At 42.3% G+C, this 20,459-nt stretch overlaps 2 protein-coding genes across 4 annotated transcripts in view; both read right to left on the reverse strand.

Moving 5' to 3' along the window:
* Positions 1-3,604, reverse strand: part of LOC146627578 (UPF0606 protein KIAA1549) — a 32,628-nt gene extending 29,024 nt beyond the window's left edge. For both annotated transcript variants that reach the window (XM_085357216.1, XM_085357215.1), the window contains exon 1: positions 3,472-3,604. In XM_085357216.1, coding sequence (XP_085213342.1) covers positions 3,472-3,604 — 133 coding nt within the window. The remainder of the gene's footprint in view (positions 1-3,471) is intronic.
* A 2,309-nt stretch (positions 3,605-5,913) lies between these two features.
* hipk2 (homeodomain interacting protein kinase 2) overlaps positions 5,914-20,459 on the reverse strand; it is a 68,236-nt gene continuing 53,690 nt past the window's right edge. Inside the window, exons 7-15 of one of the 2 annotated variants that reach the window (XM_085359015.1) lie at positions 20,268-20,430; positions 18,162-18,291; positions 17,626-17,747; positions 14,694-14,824; positions 13,556-13,738; positions 13,090-13,413; positions 12,373-12,617; positions 12,100-12,260; positions 5,914-11,933 (exon numbers count right to left, since the gene is read on the reverse strand). In XM_085359015.1, coding sequence (XP_085215141.1) covers positions 11,469-11,933; positions 12,100-12,260; positions 12,373-12,617; positions 13,090-13,413; positions 13,556-13,738; positions 14,694-14,824; positions 17,626-17,747; positions 18,162-18,291; positions 20,268-20,430 — 1,924 coding nt within the window. In that variant the 3' untranslated portion in view covers positions 5,914-11,468. Of the gene's footprint in view, positions 11,934-12,099; positions 12,261-12,372; positions 12,618-13,089; positions 13,414-13,555; positions 13,739-14,693; positions 14,825-17,625; positions 17,748-18,161; positions 18,388-20,267; positions 20,431-20,459 lie in introns of both variants that reach the window. The other variant, XM_085359014.1, reaches the window with a different exon arrangement.

Consider the following 20,459-nt stretch of genomic DNA (forward strand, 5'->3'; position numbering starts at 1 on the left):
TAGCAGGCAAGTGGAAAAGATTACACAAACTCGAGTGCAGCCATTGGCAGAACAGCCGACTATATCATAACTGTGATGTGTATACGTGCTATCAGACACGATTATCGAGAGAAATAATGACGTTAATAATAACACTGTAGACTTGAGTTAAATAGTCGTCAGTGTCACATCATTCGCTGTCTCTTGACCAGCTTCTACCACGCTCAGCAGAGCCAAATAATGCTAGGAGAGGCTAGTGAGTAGGCAAGGTCGGCCACTGGCTGCTTCCCAGGAGCTCGTTGTGCTCGGCCTCCAGGCCTGGTGAGTGCAAAAGTACCCATTGTTTGGCTTTTGATAGGTTCTAACCATTGATCTGCAACTGGCTTCCAGCTCTAATGAATAATGAATGCCCATATTGTCATCCCACACAGATCGCATTTCACATGGAAACAGACTACACTGGTAATTAGACAGGACTTTGCTGGCCTGCAGCTTTCTATGCTGAACTTGCCAGGGATTGTGGTGTGGAGAGAGAGAGAGGTACTGCTGAGGTAAAATTTCAAGGGCATTTTATAAGTTTCGAACAGCATCTTCCATATTTTTCAATTCAGATATGAAATTTACATGCCGAACTATTTCTTTAACAGAAACTGTTAAGAGGAGAAGCCTGACAGAAGTCAGGACATGGGTCTCCTGTGTGGTGTTGGGTCTGGAGGAACAATAAGACGTCGGTCGCCATGCTCTATTTGACCCAGAAACTGAAAGAGGAAAGCTGTTAGACTGGTGACATCAGTGTTGATACAGACTACGGAAACTTGGAAAGCTGTCATGTTGCTGATGAACAAAGTGAAGTGAACAGTGATGGGTGAAGACCATGAGCAAAATGTGTGATCTCACAATCACAGCCTACAACTGAAGAACAGAACCTTTATTCCAAGCATTTTAGTTCCCAGTGCAGGATAACGAGTACGTATTTTACAGCCTCGTGTCACCAGATAAGAGCTAGAAAGTGTATCTGACATTAAAGTAGCTGTATGAGCAGCAATGGTTACACCTCTTAATTGTGTAAAAGAAACTTTCCTTTCAACAAAGCAGCAATATTTTTGTATTACACACCTAACACAATGTACAAATGTATATTAATCAGACCTTATTTTGCACTTCTGCTATCAGACCAACAAATATCCAAAAATTCCTATTGCTGAATTCTATTAATTTCCTTTTTCAATATTTATTTAAATACTTTTACAAAGCTTTGTTTGAGTTTTAGTCACAAGATAAAAACAACTTTACATTCCACAAAAAATAAGACTGCTCTGTAGTAGGCAGCCTGAACGTGGGCAGGTACCTGTACCAATCCAACTAGAAGGATAACTAGCAGAGCTAGTTCTTATACTCCATACCATTTCTGCTTTATCTGCAGAATCACAAGTTCTAATGAGAGGAACCAAAGTCCTTCCTCCTCAGGGGGCTCTACAAGATGCTGAGTTCCTAACTTCACTTTTCAAAATAAATAAGTAAACAAATAAAATTTTGCCATAATGTTGATTTAAAAAAAAAATGGAAAATGCTTAAAATGAAACAGGCTACTGTGGAAGATTTAGCAGCTGCCTGAGATTTGTCCAAATTAAAGGAGAAGTGTCTATAAGATGCTCCTGAAAGGGTCTTATTTAGTCAGCATCATCATCAATACCAATTTATCAAAATATAGGACATGAAGGATGAAAATGGCTAATAATCAATGCTGTTACTTTTTTGCTGGTGTTGTTATTTACTTCCTCTGTTCTGCCATGAAAACAAAAAATGTTAATTCTAAAAAAACAAAAACAAATTTTGAACGTTTGATCTGAAATAAGATTTAAAAATCTAAAAAGAAACTTTCAGATTTGATCAGTATTTTCCACAGAATTAGCCACTTGCTAAATAAATGAGAAAATAAACAGGTGAATTCTTACAAAACAAACAAAAAAAGAAACAAACAAAACAGCCTTAAAATGTTTAACCATAAACAAATAGATGTTAAACCATCGACGTATATCTAGCGTATCCTTTAGAAGGCTATCACAAGAAACATGTTCATCTCTGAATGCTAATTAAAAATGACAATCAAATGCAAATAACACACATGTCAATATATCAAACTTGCAATCAGATGTCGTGCTTTACCAAATGATTTGATAGTATTTTAGCTACACGCTGAGAAAAACTGCAATATAACAAATGGCTGATAGCCTGCGCTAAAAAGCTGCGAATGGAGGTGTTATCAAACAAGTGTGAGTTCAAGACTCGCTAATGCCTAATTTCCTGCACAAGGTTTTCACCCAGGCATTTAATACATAATCCTATTACCATCCAATATCATGAGTTTTTGGCTACCCTCTAAACACGGTCTTTTTCACTGGCCAGTGTGTTAGTGGGATAATGTCACTATCAATAAAATTAAGCCCGGACAAAGCACCCATCAAGTCGGAGGGTTTAGACACTTTCTCTTTCTACAGTTACTGGAAGTTGGTTTAACCCCAGACTCTGTGTACAAGAGGAACTGAGTCACTTCTGATTCAAGGATGTGTCTGTGTAGTCTTCAGTGTGACTGCATCAGGGCAGAAAGCCCTGTTCTCATGAAAATCATAACAGTGGTAAGTTCACACCGAAGCGAACTAACAGACAGAAGCTGTTTCCACAAATGAAGTGACAAATAAAAACGAATTCATGTATATTTCTATGAAATGGCTCATGACTTTGTCATTAAGGCCCTTTTTAAGGAAAAAGGTTAGCAATAGTGGCTTACACTTAAGGAAAGCAAGCTTATGACTGGAAGCTGACTGGTTAAGTTGGCTTATACACGGCCTGTAATAATAACAACCCCCAACTACATGAGCGACGCTGTTCAATGGCCCACAAAAAAGGCATCGCCTGGATGTGACTGGTTATAACAGTTGTCAGATATTGTTAAAATATAGCACATATTTGTAACAATGAACACATTATATAGAGAAACTGACTAATGCCTCGGGGCTTCCTATTTCTCTCTGACCAGTCATCAGGATGAGCAAGCGTAAGCTATACCAGAAGCAAACCAATCAAGATAAAGATCTTGATTGCACCCAGAATGGATCATGGATACATTAACACAATAGTATCACAAAAAGAGACAACATGTGTGTGAAATACTGACATTTGCTTTCAGGTTAATGCAGTTATTCAGTTAGATTAAGTGAAAATCACAAAAAAAGACTTAGAATTTGCAAATCTAACCATCAAAAGAATCCCAGATACACTCCTTGTAGCGTTCTTAATCTGAAATAAACATTAACGTGTGCCGATTCGATTTTTATTTGCAACTTGAACTCAATTGGAATATTATTTCTAAATGCTGTTCCTCAAAGCTACCTGAATGTTGGACACGATATTGATCCGTGCCACTTATGTAACACAAGGTACTTAGTGGATCATGTTGTGTGAGTCAGCAAAAAAAGAAAAGTGTTCTCTTACCTGCCCCAGGTAAGTCAGCTGCAATCACTATTAACAACACCGTTACCACCAGAAGCGCAGCACGTTGGCTGTGGGTGTGCATGAGAGCTTTGGGCATCACCACCAAACACACAGTGGAGACTAAACCTGCCATGGTACGGTGGGTGTCGAGTCAAGGCATGTCATCCGGTTAAGGAGAGAAGATTCACTCCAAAAAGACAATCGCAGGTTAGGTTTTTGCGAGCGCCTTAGTTTGCTCTTCTTCACTTTAAGGCCCCTTATTCCATCACATGTCTTTGTAGTGGAGAAAAACTGTTGAAAAGAAGCAACAGTGAGACATTTAAGAACAGCCTGCTTGAGTATCACTGTGTTAACTTAAGAATCCCCCAGTAAGCTGAAGAACAAGTGAAAACTACTTAAATCATTTCAAACCTGCAATTTTAGGGTAACATTAATAACAGATATCATTGGATGATTGGAGCAACACATTTTCTTTTATCCATGCCCTGGATCGTTGATAAAAAGTGAGTATTTCCCTTATTTATCCTGCAGTTTTCACACTCATGGCCAAATTGGTCGTGAAAACAGCGACTATTATCCCATCAAATAAACAAAACAAAGCAACTTACTCCATATAAGGGGAACAAATCTGTAAGGAGGTCAAAAAAGCAAAAGACGATCCAGCACAGACCTCATCCCTCGGATGTATGGCTGGCTTTAAGACGCTCTCACAGCGGGTCTTATCATGATACAGTAGTCTCTTGTCCTACATCCCGTCCCGTTACTTGCAAGCTTAATGGTCATGTGGCTTTTCATTTAGCTAGACAAAGCAGGTTCCATCCCTCGTTTGAGTCTGACAGGAAAACGCTAAACGCTGCCTAGCCAAAATAATTTGATGATATATCCCAAAGCTTGCGCTCAGTGCATACATAAAGCGATTTTTCCTTCTCAATTCGCCCCCTGCCATTCCTGTAAGCCAGCTCATAGCTGCGCACACAGACTTACCAAGAAAGGGAGCTCCAACTCTATCAGTTCCTTTGTGAGCGTGAGGAGAGGATATCCTTGGATGAAATGCTGTGTGGAGCTCTGTCATTAACGTCCTCGTGCCCACCTGCGTGCCTTTGAAGTTTTTGCAGTGTATACGTGGTGTGCACGAACTGGCGACTGGCTTTCATCTGACACTCTTTTGGTAACAGTTACCTTCTCTCGTCCCGAGGATTGGGATAGCCCCGCCCTCTGACAGATCTGATTAGTTTCTAATTTGCTAAGGCGTATTCCCATTGGTTCAGCCTCTTTTCTGTCACGGTGGCCTTTTAAACATTAGGTTGGTCTTCGTCAGGAGGCGTCTGCGGCTTCCACGGCAACCTCACGCATTGATGCACTCACCCCAAGGTATAGCTATTATATTTTTATTGGCTGTATAGAGTTGACCTTCTTCCGCTACTGAGTTCAAACGAAAAATATTCTATTACCCTAATATGTAATTATATGCAGATCAGTTAACATTACATTTACAAGCCTGAGTCTTATCTTTATGGTGGTGAGACTTTGAAGGATCAAACAATTAATTCGTTTGTTTCTGTTGCTATTTAACACATTTCTGAAAACAAGTTAATGCTCTATGTAAAGATAAAATAAATATCCTTCTGGCGAAGACGGGGCCCAGTGGTGCAGCGTGTAAACGTTGCCCATTGCAGAGTTTTGTGGTTGCAAATAAATGGAGGTGATTAGCATACCTGATCACGTCAGCGCAAGTTTCTAAGTGAACATCATGGCGAACACCGCCACCTGGTGATGGTGTTGTGTGTAGCCAGTGCTGCCGATGTTAAAGCAGTTTCTTTTTACTTATTTCTCTCTGACTCTTGCTGTGGTCAGTGGATGAAAATGTCGTGAAAAACCTAACGTGACGTAGTAGCATTATGGTGTTTTAATCTCCATAAAATGTATGCGTGTAGCTAATGAGCAAAATAAAGTAGTTTAAATGGTTAAAAGGTGAGACTTCATTGTTTTCAGAGAATACTAAGACCTACATTATACTACCACATTGATATAACAGCTGTAGCTTGTGTGCAGATTCAAAAATGTGTAAATTTATGATGACCTTACACATTATATGGTATAAAATGGGCTCTGCCTGAACCATTTACAACTGTGAAATAAAATAAGGCAATAAATAAAAAAATCTCTTTTATATGTTTTTTACAGACTGGAAGTTGGTTTCCAATTTTGTATATAGTGCATGACATGAAATGTTTCTTTCAAACTTGTGCATAAAATGTTGGTTTATGTACACAATAAGCCATGCCCAGACATTTTAATTAATTAATTCTAGATCACACACTGCAGTCAAACTGCACTTAATTCTGAGTTTTTGCAAGAGACAGTATGCTGGGTGCAAAGAATGAGCCTAACTCATGCACACACATATACCCCACAGTAGACAACAGGAGACCGATGCTGTGACTTAACAGTTTAATGTAAATCCAAGACAAAGTGTGATTACATTTCTACACATATACAATATGCATATGTGAGCATACAAATTCTCATTAATAACTCGATTCACCTCGGAGACCGAAAAAATGATCAAAAGTAACAGTGAATAACAAGCTATAACATAGTTCACCACAACGGGAGCCCCTTGTCACCCTACAGTTAGTAAAGAGGACAATTAAAATAACTATATTCTTCTATTTGACGAAGCTGTTTGTCTGTTAAAATCCTCCTGTAAAATTTACAATGCTATCATTAGTTTTTTCGAAGCCTAATATAAATTCACTCCATTTTTCTACAACGAAAATGATTAAGAGAAGCACACGACATCATAATGGTAACACAAGCGCTTAGTAGCAAGTACTCAACTTGTTAGGAGGTTTAATTAATCCTTTTTCTTATTGTCATTATTATATTTATTTAAACATTCTATAAAGCCAGTAAAATATCCATTCTCATAACATACTTAATATTAGGCTAAGGAACAGGGTATACATTGAACGCTACGTCAACAGATTGAAATAATGAGACATCACACCCCAATAAACCAAAGTAAATAAGAAAAGACAATAAACAGAGAAGTATACTAGGAAATACTGCAGCACACATTAGCTTCATCGACAAAGAATGAGATTTTACACCATTGATAAACCATACAGCAATGGACACAAAAGGGGGTCAGGGTTTGACGCGCTCTTAGGTCTTTAGAAAATGTTAACAAACTGAATTATCGCCTTCTTTGTGCGAGTAGTTATTTAAAACTACTATAACTTGATTATTATAATTTGATTATACCGAGGATCCCAAAAGGGACTGTGATCCTAAGATTAAGACAAACAAGGAAATCCATCTTTGAATGTAGTAGCTTTGGTCTACCAAGTATTCCGGTAAAATAACCCAAATGTTTAAAGTTCTTCAATGTGGACCCCAACATCTCATAAGATTGCAGATTGGGGTAATCGGCTGGTGCAGATCAAATGAATTTTAACTCAGTACGTAAAGAAATCACTTTTTTAAGTTTCAATAACTTGACGCCAGTGTCAGTGACGGCATCAAACCTTGACCACCTTACCCTGAATTCCCCCAAAGAATAGCCAGCAAAAGGAGCAGATCCCCATAACAAATATATATTAAAAACCAAAAAATAAAACAAAACAACAACAAAAACATACAAAAGGGCTTCAAGAATGCTCGTGTAACTAGATTATGAATTTCCTGGTGACAGAATAGTTCATCAGCACGTGATTTATCCACCTAACACCTGTCCTTAAACTCCTTTGTACTTTGGGAAGCAGCTGTGACTTTGCCAAATGACGTACAAGCGTGTGATTTGACGTTGCAGGTTGCTTGTTCGCTTACTAAGCTTCGAGCCAGCTTGGAGGAGTTTGTTCGAAGAAGACTAATGTAGCACTGCGTGCGCCGCGCTCGCAGGAATGTTTCTCAGTGTTTCCAAAGCTCCGGGACGACGAGTATGTGAGATGACACCGTGGGCAAAAGTGGAAGTTTGAGTGTATCTCAGGAGAATGCCAGGCTTCATAAAGAGAGAGAGAAAGATGCTGCCTTATGTTTTCTCTAATTTAAACGTCACCTTAAAGCTTTGGAGGTATTATTGGTTATTTGGAAGGCAGTACTTAAGAATAAAGTTGTTGCTGGGAAGGCTACACTCACCACAGCAACAGAAAACATTTTTATACTCTACTTAAGCACATTTTGGTAATTGTAAGGTCACTCGATCTACATTAATGCTCATATTCTTATTCCCCTCTTTTTTCATAGAAAACACAAAACATTGGTTAAGTGAAACTGAACGATAGACAAATGTTTCGTACACATCAAGTTATTTTTCACCGTGTTTGTTTGATTTGAGAAAATAGCGATTATTCAATATCCCCAACTCGCGATACCGGTAACTTTACATAATTAGTCTCATGTGGGAGCTCGCTGGAGAACAAATGTTTAGTTATTGCATCATGCATGGCCACAAATGGTGTCGAAATGAAACTAATGGTCACCCACGGAGAAAGATCTAAAGCCATTCCTGCCATTGCCTTTCACTCACAGGTCACATATTACATTCATTTTGTGCAGGTGACCACGCTTTTAAAGGTATACTTGGTATATTTTTGATTATTTCCATAATAATTAACGGGCCATTCTCCTCAATGGCAACCTTTAAAATTAATTTTCTTACACTGCTAATAAAGCTACAACATCAACAACAGAAAAATTGATCATTTTAGACAATTATTGATTTAATCTAAACAGGGGCCAAATATGAGGAAAAATCAAAGTGAAACATTAAAAAAACAAAAGCTTTCAAACACATTGCAGCTCTTCTAATGGTTAAATGTCCAGAAACAAATAGCTGTGCTGTTTGCAAGAAGTATGCCAAATCCTCCCCGTGCATTCGTACGTTGTACACACATATACATTTCATGGTGGTGAAACAACATGTCCTCAAAAGCACTTGTAAAGCATTTAAAGATGAGACCAGAAGTTATTGCCTGTCTGCAATGCTGTGGAGGATTGCTTGTACTGTGCTGTGCTGTACATGATCGATCTGTAAAAGTCTTTGGTGGGACAAGCAAAAGAGTCAGAGTGTGTCAACATTAGCCCCATCCTGAAAAGAGTGGGGGAGTGGGGTCTGGACAGCAGTGTAGCGTGGGTAATGCCAAATTCCCTCAAAACAGTGGAATGTTTCAGTAGTTTGTGTCATAACAGAGGAGCTAAAAGACTTCCATGGAAAATCACTTCCCTTATGTGTGTGTGTGTGCGCTAAGGCCCCAATGACCCAGAGGAAATTAAGTAGGTAAAATAATATCAAATAAAAAGACAACGAACGACGTAACCAGCAACATACTATGTAATCACATCTTTAAGCGCCTGGACCCGAGGCTTGCATGCTGGAGCTGATGGGGAGGGGAGAGCTTTGAGGAAAGTACCGGGATAAAAGACCACTCTGGGGCCCATCGGGGGACCGCTGGATTTCAAACCTGGGTGTGGCATCCTCAAGACGAGCACGTATCGATAAGGGCCCCCAGTGGATCATCGTCAACTCAACACTTATCATCTTCAGCAGTGTTGCAACACTTTACACAGGTGCAACCACCTCAACAAAATACTAAATATCACTGTACATCAACCCCCAGGTTATAAAACAGAAATGAGCCTGACATATAATAAAAACACACACGCGCACGCACACGCTCTGATAAAACATCAACAAGAATTATTGCAACAATCTCTAAAAATAAACACATGTACTACAGCCATGTCAAAAAGTTCAAGATGATGTTGAAAAAAAATCACTTCAAATGCAAGTACTATGGCATACCATGAAGGAGAGGGGAAGGCTTTCACTAAATCACCAGCAGTTCTGATGCGCCCACGTTCGAGAGGACAAAGGAGATTCATTATTATTAGCTACAAGAAATTGAAATCTATTAAATCAAGCAGCAAACACACAAAGCGACAGCCCTATTGGTTCTCTAAGTGTTCGGGTATCCTGTCTGGCTGGCATGGCGGTGTCTGTGGTGAACCTGGTTCGAAGACAAATGGACAGCGATGACAAACCATCCACAATGTGCCCTTCCAGGTGTATGCTGTGACATTTCCCTTCTGTTCCCTTCAAAACATCCGTGAATCAACTTCCAATTATCTTTGCTGCAGAAACAAACAACAAGAGGAACAAATGAAAAGAACAAAAGAAGGATTAATGTCCGAATGTTACGCCATTCGGACATGTTGTTACGGCTTGGACTCAGTGTTTACTATCAACCTGCTCTTTGCCAACTTGCTCCTATTTTAGTCCCATTTAAAATCGAGAGTTTCGCCCCGCCCTCCACGGTCCCCTGCTAAACTGACCCTATGCTTTCAACCAGCCCCTTAACTCATGCCTACACTGTACCTCTCTCAACAACCCTCAACACGCTGTCTCTTTGCTGCAGCCAGGCCATCTAAAGCCTTACAGAATCACCCTCGTGGCAACAATCACTTTCCGTCAGGCCCTTCGCTCGGACTAGCTCTTAACCTGCCTCTGCTGAGTCTCAAACATTATACTGTAACTCATTCCTTGTACACGAAAACTCAGCCGATATCGTTGCTCTGCGATCACGACACGCGTTTCCCTCGCGTGGTTCAAAAGAAACAAAATCCTAACTAAAGCCACATTTTGGGTGCCACCGTGATAGAGGTTTACAGCTACAGCTATACTGTACATTTTCACATTTACATTAATATCCACAGCAAACGTAGCAAGAATTTATCTACGACTTTGGTAAGTACCCCAGGCAAGTTATCTCATGCACACATAATAAAAAAGCTCGGCGTGATAAAACCTCTGACATTAATCTTCGTCATCTACGGTACGCTGTCATTAAGGACAAGAAACAGCAAGGGCTGAGCCTACACCTGGAAGAGAGCTACAACCGCCCCGATTAGGATGTCAAATCAGGGAAACGTGTGTCTCTAAGTATAGCTATAGTCTCTTGTGGCTTTCAGGATCCAAGCCAAGTAAACTGTGTCATTATATCTGTAAGGCACTACGAGGAAACAATGGTCAAAACCTAAAGACTGAAGAGGGTTTTGAGGAGGTGGACTACACACGCATGGCTGACAGTAGCACACACAGACAATCACGTTGCACATGCCTATGTTATTATAACCACTTTGTGCAATCACATTTAAAAAAAAAGGAACAAATTCATCTATTGGTATCCGGGGAAAACAAAAAACGTATTAAAAAAATGGTGCAGACTGCTACATTCTAAGAACGGGGCCCAGCTAAGACACCTAAAATTGAAGTATTATCATAAAGGTGAAACAGAAAGGAAAAATATCTATAAATACACTAAAAAGTTTGTTGTCTTCTCTTGGTTATATTTCCAGAAGCCTCCTCTGCTGGAGGAGGTGGCGTGGGAGGAGTTGCCTTTCTATTCTCCCCACACCACGAGTGATTTGGAAATACTGAGACAGTTCAAGGCCATCAATATTTTTTTTCTTTGAAGAGCAGCAGGTTTCCGTATTCCACCTTTTCCCAGATTTCTCGGGATTTCTCCAGTCAGTAACCCCTGTTCGACAGTCACTTCCCAAATGTAAGGGGGAAATAAAAAAGCAAAAAAAACAAACCAGAAAACATCCGCTGCCTCAAAAGGCCTTCTCCACGCTTCCCTGTAAAACGAATGAGACTTATTAAAGTAAAGAATAGGCAAATGAAAGCAGAAACTGGCCCTTTCAAGGAAAAAAAAAAGAAAACAAAATTTCTTGAACTGAATCCCTCGAAAATTCAACTCCAAACTTTTCCTTCTAGAAAGGCTGTGAATCATATTTTTTTCTTTTGCTCTCTGTCGTTATGTCTTCAAGTTATACATGACAGTTTCAGGAGGATTGCAAGTTCCTCTGTCTCTGTTTGCGTCTGAGGTCGAGGGGAAGATGTTGGGGATGTTGACGGGGCTCTTGTTGGGCTGAGGCTGAGGAAAGGAGCAGCAGCGCTGGGTCAGGCTCTCCAGTGTCAGTCAGTGTCTTCTCTAGAGGTAAGGGTACTGGTTCACCTTGGTGGGGCTCAGGGGGTATCCAGTGTAGACAGTGGAGGCGGGCGAGGCGCTGATGTAGGCCTGGTGAGCGAACTGGGCCTGGTACTGGCTGTGGTGCAGGGTGGGCGAGGGCAGCACACGGTGGCCCATGCTAACTGGAACCTGGTGGACGATGCTTGGTGGATAGCTTCCGTGCTGGACCGCGTGGCGTGCCGAGCTCTGTGACGCCACCAGGTGAGCCACAGTGCTGGTAGAACCCAGAGCAGCAGGAGCTGTGTAGGTGTAGAGATGGGGCTGGCTAGGGAGGTGCGTAGCAGCCAGATGTGGGTGAACGTTGCCTGTGTGAGAGGGGCTATTGTGATGGAAGGAGTACGGGGCTTGAGCGGCAATGTTAGGAGTGATGTAGGCCTGCTGGCGCCGATGTCCTCCGTTACGCTCGGCTACCATGTGCTGCTGGGCCTGAATGAGGGGATGACAGAGATTAAGTAGTGTCAGTGGGTGGATTTTCCCCTTTCTTTAGCCAAGCTAATCAGATATGAACCATATATGACCTTATAAGGTGCGAGTGATATTATTGTTATAGTAAATATAACAAGTTCCCAATAGTTGAACCCTCTCACTGTACCTGGCTGAGATTGAGAGGCTGCTGCTGGAGGGGGTGTGGCCCTGAGCGCTGCTGTCGGTAGGACCCGCCTCCAGTTACACCCCCGGCTATGTGATTATTGCCAGGCACCACTCCATTGGTGGATTTGAACTTGTAAGCTGAATTCTGATGGTTCATTGCATCTGCACAGGAAAGGATACAGATTTGCTGAATTGGAAAGGAGCAGCTATAAACACATAACAGATGATCTATCCAATGATTGAGGCCATGTTTTGCAAGAAATCTGTCATTTACCTGGCATCAGACGCTCACACTCATTCAGGACCTCACTGTTCTGGGTTTTGAGAGGGGGGATGATGATGGTGCGAGGGTTTCCATTGTTGTAGTTGTCCAGGATGGTGGTCTTTGTGTCATAGCTGTTGTTGTTAGGGGGTCTCGACTCAACCGTATAGGGACTGTTGTTGCTGGAGCAATAGGACTCTGGTGAATCATGGACCGTCACACAGCTGATGACATTCTTTCTCTGCTTAGAAGATGAGCTGGGAAAAATAGAAGCGAAGCAGAAAGAACACAGTTACTGGTAATGTTTTATCGATGCTGGTAATATATTTGAAGCTAATAACTGTTACTACATTCTAATGTTAATTGGATTTATTGACAAATAAATGTAAATGCCTTACTCCGAAGTTGGTTTGCAGGGTAAATTGAATTCCCTTCTGACTTCTTCACTTTTACTTAGTTTTAGTGTATAGCATATCACAAAATACATCAAAGAGATTAGCATTTGTTAACATGATAGAAAATTGGCTTCGAAATGCCAGGAAACACATCTCCATCCAGCTAACTTAAAGCAGATGTGTTCCATGTTTTTTGCTGTCTTTATCCTGGATGATCTAAGACTACAGCCCTTTGTGATGTGATTATTAGGGAAATTCATATTGCACGAGAAGCTCAGTAAAGATTCACAGTAACAACAAACGCTAACCTGTAAGTGTGCTAAACAGCACTGACCTATTGTTTTGTTTGTGGTCGTCTTCCTCGTCTGTGTCGCTGCTGATGGTGATGATGCTGACAGCAGGGCTGGGTGTGTCGGGGATGACGATCGTCTGTCTGGGGACGTTGTGCTGGTGCTGATGGTCTCGAGTGGTGCTGGAAGCCTGCTCTGTTTCACTAGCCCCCCACCCTCCACCCCCACACCCTTGCGTGGGCGGACAGTTAGAGGTCGAGCCATTCTGTAGCACAGCGCAACGCGGGGGCGTATTCTCCTTCACCCGCTTTGAGCGCTGTGGAGACAGCACCACTTGAGAGGATGAGACCTCGTTGGTTGACATGTTCCTTAAGGAAAGACAGAGATGAGAGAGTGAGTGGCTATAGAGGGCAAAACAAGCAGATGCTGGAGATGTGACCTTTGGTAACAATCGTTAGCTTCCAGTATGAAGATTTATAAAGATCTATGATGACCTGAGACTTTAGGTACCTGCCAGACATCTGGTGCTGTTTGTTCTTTTTGGAAGAGGAGTTGTTATTGGTTGAGGGCTTCCTCATAACATGTGCCACTCCCACATTGAGTGTCTGGTTGGATGGGAGGGTGACGTGGCCAGCCAGCAAGGCTGGCTGCTGCATGATGGGATTATAATGGCTGCCATGTGGGTGGGAATTCCTGTAATTTAAAATACAATTTTATGTTACCACAACGTTAAAAACAATAAGGAATCTTCAGGTAAAGCATCCTAGCAATGTACGAAATACTAAAGCAAACAAACGAACACATCAATCAGTCAAATCTGACATTTCCAGGGGATAAGAAAGACTGGATAAGTACTTCCTAATTAAGCCAGCAGGTGGCAGCAGTAAACTTTTCTAGAGGAGGAGGAAAGGGGATAAATGAGAGAGAGAGAGCAAGGAGGGAGGGCAGAGGAGCTGACACCAGCAGCTGTGGAGCGATAGCTCTGCAGAGGAAGTGCGACACTTTCCCAATCGTCTCTCTGAGGACAACAGAGCTGCCACTGGACAGGAAGGGAGGGCGACACAGGGAGGGGGTTGTCTTGTCACAGATGGACAGCTTAGAATGAATCTGAGCATACATGGCTGCAGCAGCCATCCACACAGACACGTTATATACCTGCATCCCCCTTATCTCCCTTGGGTTGCATTCTCCCATCTATCCATCCATTTATCAAGTCATCACAGTGACAGGCTATACTTGATAAGATTTCGCTACATGCATATATATGCCATCTCCCTGAGGTAAATCTGCTCTTATAAAATTGAAGATAGAAGACTTGTCACACAAGTACAGGCTTCCTCATGAATTGGTCTCATGCATATTTTCATAACATATTTGGACTGATTTAAGCCGTAAACGACTACTTGTTCTTAAAGCCTATATACACTATTTCTTTTTTTTTTTATCTGTCCTGTCAATATCCGTAAATTGAGCTACAGACAGTGAGGATGAGTGCTTTGATTTGAAAGTGTCAGCTTATTACATTTGTTTTTAGTTCAATAGAATCCTTGAGAAAAAATGTAGGTTAAAAAGTGTTGACCTCAATATTCATTGTCCTGCAAAATCAAAGCAATAAAAGCTAAAGCAAACAAAAAACACTGTTCTTCACCTCCAGTTGGCGAGGGTCTGTGTGCTGCTCATGGAGTCAGGGATGACAGTGGCGTGTTGGACTGAGGTGTGGGTGAGCTGCTGCCAGGCTGGAGGCAGCAGGATCTGCTGGGTGCCGCTCGGCCAGGCCTGCTGAAGAAGGAGAGAAAAATGAGTTGGAGGGTAAACAAAGATTTAAAGGTCAGGAAAAAGGAGAGAAAGAAAAACAGTCAGCTGCCACGTAACGACATGTCCAAGTCATTATTCCTGTCACAGGACAGGAAGTCCCGCTTTTTGTTTACATTGTATGGATTTAAATGCTCGTTCACACAACATTTTAAGCATAAGAACAAAGGAGACTCGTTGTACTTGGCGATTAGTTTGAGCCTGTCGTGATAAATGACAGCGTCTTTTCAAAAGTGCGTAACAGATGGTTTAAACTGGCTCATAGGCACATTGAATGTGAACTCTGCGAGCCTCAAGGAGACATCCATCGACAAAAGAGATAAGACCAGGACTTAATAAAAATGTACAGCAGCTCCTTTGTTTGTGTGCCCGTGTATGACGGAGTAAGTGTATGCATGCATGCGTCTTTATGGTTTTAGTGTGATTATGTCTTTGACTTGACCAATGTTCTAATTAAAGTCCTAGAATCTATTCAAGCTGCTCTGAAAGAGGCTACTTTGTATTTCTGATGCAGAACGAGAGGACTATCAGGCAAGCTACGCTCCGAGATGTGCCAAGATGAGTATGTGCGCCTGCATGCCTGAACACGTTTGTGTGTTACTGTGTGTGTAAGCCTAATAGTTTAATGCAGTTCTATTGATTAGCACTTTAATGTCAGGGCTAATGAATTGTTCCTTTAATACCATTTGCACATCTATTTACAACGGCATCACTATGTGCTGCAGCACACACACACACACACACACACACACACACACACACACACACACACACACACACACACATTTAACTAGGGAAAGACGGAGAGAAGAGAAAGAGAACAAGAGGCACAAATCCACACGCAAAGCATATGACGACTGTATTTTTACCTTTATCTTCATTTTCTCATCAACATTTGCTTTGATCTGGTTGTTTCTGTCATATTTTAACACAAAATAGCCGTTCTGTTTTGAAGTGTGGTTGCAGTTGAATTGTTTTCATCTGAGGCAGGTTGCAAAGTCCAGTGCTGCAGGGGGGCATCTGCAGGCTAGCAGAGCTGCCTGGTCTGTGTACCGATGACTGACATCTCTAATGGAACATTCTGGAGCTGGAGATGGTCTTTACATCTAAGACCACATCCAAGGTCTTTTATCAACATGCCATTAAGAGGCTTCTAATACATCCATCCATCTCCCGCTCCTCCTCCTCTCTCTATCTCCATTCCTGGTACTCTATATCCCTCTCTCACTAGGCGTCTGCGTTGTGTAACCAGCCTGTCTGCCCTGAAATGGTAACCCAGTTAAGAGACCATTTTCTTTCAACTCAAGGCCTACCATCGCTATCAGTGGCCCAAACGCCTCCCACCTCAACCTACACTCCCTGGGTGAAAACCCTTTGTCACCTCAGGGCTTTCAGAGCCCCAGCTCTTACTCCCAATTGTTTCCACATTTTCTGCATTCCTGCTCCAGATAAAGGTCCTGCTGGTTTTCCTGCCTCCCTGCTTGGAGCCTCCTTCACTCTGGTCTCTCTGTCTGCACACATAGGTGCTTGGGGGCTAAACTTGCAAGGGTGCGATGTTGGCAAAGGGTCCACGGATGACATTAAAACGTAGGCGGATAAAGTCATAGGTAGGTGGGAGAACGCACGCAAGAGGCAAAGAAACGACTCCGCTAAGCCTCGGAGACCCCCCACAGTAAAGGAATAAACACAGAGAAAAACACACACCACACACCCAGTTATTAGGTGTGCTGTTTGCTGGCCTATATAAAACATCTGCTTGCGTTAACTATTGCCTGTCTTTGTTTAACATGTGTGCGCACAGAGGGTATATTGAACACCTGCAGAACACGGCTGCAATGTGCAAGCCACACGTGATACGATAATTAATATAACTGACATTATCCTTACTGTGACATAAGTCGTGTCTCTCACGTTTTTGTTATTATTTTATATAGCCACGATACCCATTCTTGCGATGCTGTGAGTCCTCTGGTCATGCAAAGCCTGATCCAAGCTTACCCTGACCTCCGAGGATCCTCTGAGGCCTGTAATTTGGAGCGCCTGACTTGGAAGCAGCCGTGGAGCTAATCACCATTTGGTATCTGACAGATTAACCCACCATAGAAAACACAGGCATGTGCACACACATACACACCGCTTTGCTGCCTGCTTGCCTGCCTGCTGCATGATTAACTGGAGATAAGGGAGTGCTTCAAACTCCCTAGATTCTCAGGGATATTTAAAGCCTTCATGGAAATTTCCATAGGGAAAGAGGTGGCGTGGCAATGGAAGCGGTCTACTGTCTGTGTGCAGAGAGTGATGCACAGTTATTCTGCTACTTGCAACAACTGTATATTAACAGCTAAAGCTCCAGCCCCACCGTGGAGGCTCTGGTAAAGGCCTTCTCTGTGTGAAAGGCTCCTGCCTTTGAGTGCATCAGACCGTAGCAGCCTCAGCCTCCAGGAGAGCAGGGGCAGATGAAGAGAGGAGAGAGAGAAGAGAGGAAGTGAGCGAAAGAGAGAGAGGGAGAGAGCGAGCAAGGCACAGGAAAGCTCGCCTGAATGCACTCAGGAAAAACAGCTGCCAGCAGGGGCAGGGTCAAGAACATCAAGTGATTTCCATCCTCCATCGATAGATACTATTCTTAGTGAAGGCTTATTAAAAAGGAAAGCAGAGGGCTTTGTTTGAATGTGAACAGTTCAAAGTTCATAAATGTCCCTGACAGGCACTCTCTCTGTTAAGATTCAAACTCTATTAGTTCGTTTTCTGCGATACTTAAAAGTGCCTACCTGTGTAAGGAGGCCAGGTTGAATCTGCAGAGGCTGGGCACCAGGGGCCTGCGTCACTATGGGAACAGCATTCTCCATCCGCACGGAGTAACTGGTGTGCTTGGAAGGGGATGCCTGCAGCCCTGTGCATAAATAAAGCAAAAGCATGGAGGATGTCAACAAACAAGAAAATCTGTCACCTATAAATAATGTTGCTACAGTATTTTCAAAATAAATTCCAAAAGATCAAATGTGGTATACATGCTCACAGTGTGCCTGACAAGTATGCGTTCTGTTCAGTTTGATATAGGAAAAACTAAAAAAGCAGCAGTTATGGAAAAGAATAAAAATAATTCTATTAAATTTGCGCAAATGATTAATTGCCTCTAGTTATCAGTGAATCACAGTTTGAATGCTATGACTGACACTGCCTGTGTGCTGAAAAACAAAAAGACAAGCAAGTAAAAGAAGACTGTTTGTGCAGTGAAACACTGTCTCTGACCAGAAATCGGATTTTTTTGAATTTATGCAATTTATGGACTGCAAGACCTCCTCACCTTGGAATCCAGGTGGGCAGACTATGAGCGCCTGCTGGAAGGGGTCAGGCCGGGCAGCGCAGAGCTGAGGAGCCCCAGGCTGCAGGGGCATGCTCCTCTGGGCCACGGCTGCCATGGAGGCAGCGGAGGGCTGGTAGAGTGTAGATTGGTAGTTTAGTATGGAGACATCAGGACTTGAAAAGGAAAGGGTGGCATTGTTGGTGGAGGAGGGAGCCAGGTTGGTGGCCTAAAGGAATGATTGGACCAAAATAAAAATCATGAAAGTGGAGGTACTAATGGGAGTGACAGTGAAGAAAGGATGAGCTCCAAGGATAGAAAGGCTAAATGAAAAGGAACAATGGAAACAAAATAACTGAAACATTAAAATGCAAACAACAACCAGCTCAAAAGGAGACAGACAGGGAGCCACAGATGAAAGAATGAGAAAATTGGGTGTATGATTTAAACATGCCTTAAAATATTCAGACTGTTGATTTGATTAATTAGAGGGAAAGAAAGAATGTGAGCAGAGGTGCAATCAGTTCCAAGAATAATCAACCATCAATGAACAAAATGTCACCAGAGCAGAGAATGATCAGCGCACGGACCCCGACGAGGCTGGACAGGAAATCCACTCTGACAGTACACTTCATTTTTTGATGCTTTGCATGTCCCAGTTTGCCATAAGCGTGAACCACACGGCAGCATGAACGTCTCTCTTTGCTTAAATTGTGAGTGTTTAAGTCATAAAGACATAAAGCCAGTTTAAATGCAAATGATACAGACTAATAATAGGCCAATATAATATGCTGCAGCCAAATTTGACATTTCATATCACGGCTTCACTATCTACCCTCCAAATCAATTATGCATGACAGAAGCAATATTTAACAGCCAACAGTCATTGTATAATTACGTAAGCTTAGGTAACTCCAGCATGTCTTGACCATTAATAAGGCATGTGGATTACGAAGACTGCCTGGGAACATCCTGGATACAAACAAATGCTTTTAAGAGACACCATTTGCTCAGCTTGTAAGCAGTATATGCTCCACAAGACACGTCTAATTTTAGCCCTTCATTAGGTGTATGTCGGGATGGAGGGAAATACAAAGACGGTGCTTTCAGTTTTCATTTGCTCTCTTTAGCGTCTTTGATGAACACCAGGAGAGAGAACAGAATCAATATGGCACTGTGGCATTCATCATAAACAAGCAAAATACAGCCCAGATGCATTCTAGTCTTGCAACTGAATCAAGCTGAATAAATCACTAACTTAACTATGTCCATACGCCCTCAGAGCCAGGCGCAGAAAAGACAAGCTGAGGGAATGTTAATTCATTTAAATCACAGCAAGATTGGGTTTTTGTCGCATTCCACTCAGTGTGAGCTGGCTCGATATGGTTGGTGATAAAGAACTCTGTTTACTAAAGAGAGGGTTGGGGGGGGAGCAAGAGTTGTAACTAAGCACAATCTGGAAAACCTTGCAACCAGACGCTTGGTGATTCCGGCAGAAGCCAGAAGTCAGCAGTTTCGATTCACAGACCATACGCGAGCGAAGCGGTAAAGCACCACAGGCTCAACCCGGGGAAATGGAAGGAAAGAAGAGGAGACAGAGGAGGACAGGAGTGAGAGGGGAAAGAGAGAGGAAGCCTGGTAAAGGGATTCTTAAGGCCTGAAAGCCCCAGAATGCAAGGCAAGCAGGAAGTGTGGCTTGTCATGTGTGTAATCAGCACTTTGTGACAATCCCACAGGACCTGGGGCACAGACAAAATGCAGGCAAACAGATATGCATGCACCAAAGCAGCAAACATGGATAAGTACAGAAAAACAGGAAGAACAGACATAAAAAAATAGAACAAAGGCGCAAACAGCTGCGTTTCTAAGATGTCAATATTCAGCTCAACAGCCCTGTTTGATAGTGACCGTTTGATATTTTTGGCTCTGCATTAATTATTGATTGGGGCACTTACTCTGCATGCTCCATTCTATGTTCTATGCTTTTATTTTGAAGGTTCCGTACTGGGACCTATCACGCAAATACAATAAACTACAGCTTCGGTTATTTACTGATTTGTATCTACATAGTAGGAGAGTGACAGTGGTTTTCTTTTGGCTCACTCTTACCTGGCTGTGCACAGTGTTCAGCTGGTTGTTGAAGGTCATAGTGAGGTTGGTGGAGGTGCTGGGGGCCACATGGGTGATAAAGGGTGTCTTGCTCTGGTTGACTGTGTCGTACATGTTGACGCGACGCTTACAGATCTCCATATTTTGGAAGCACGACTTCACACTGCGCGGACAGAGAGAGTGAGGGAGACA

This window comes from Diplotaxodon limnothrissa, linkage group LG7 (genome assembly GCF_057381915.1).
Source record: "Diplotaxodon limnothrissa isolate DT_005_m linkage group LG7, D_limnothrissa_male_GT1.1, whole genome shotgun sequence".
Taxonomy (NCBI): domain Eukaryota; kingdom Metazoa; phylum Chordata; class Actinopteri; order Cichliformes; family Cichlidae; genus Diplotaxodon; species Diplotaxodon limnothrissa.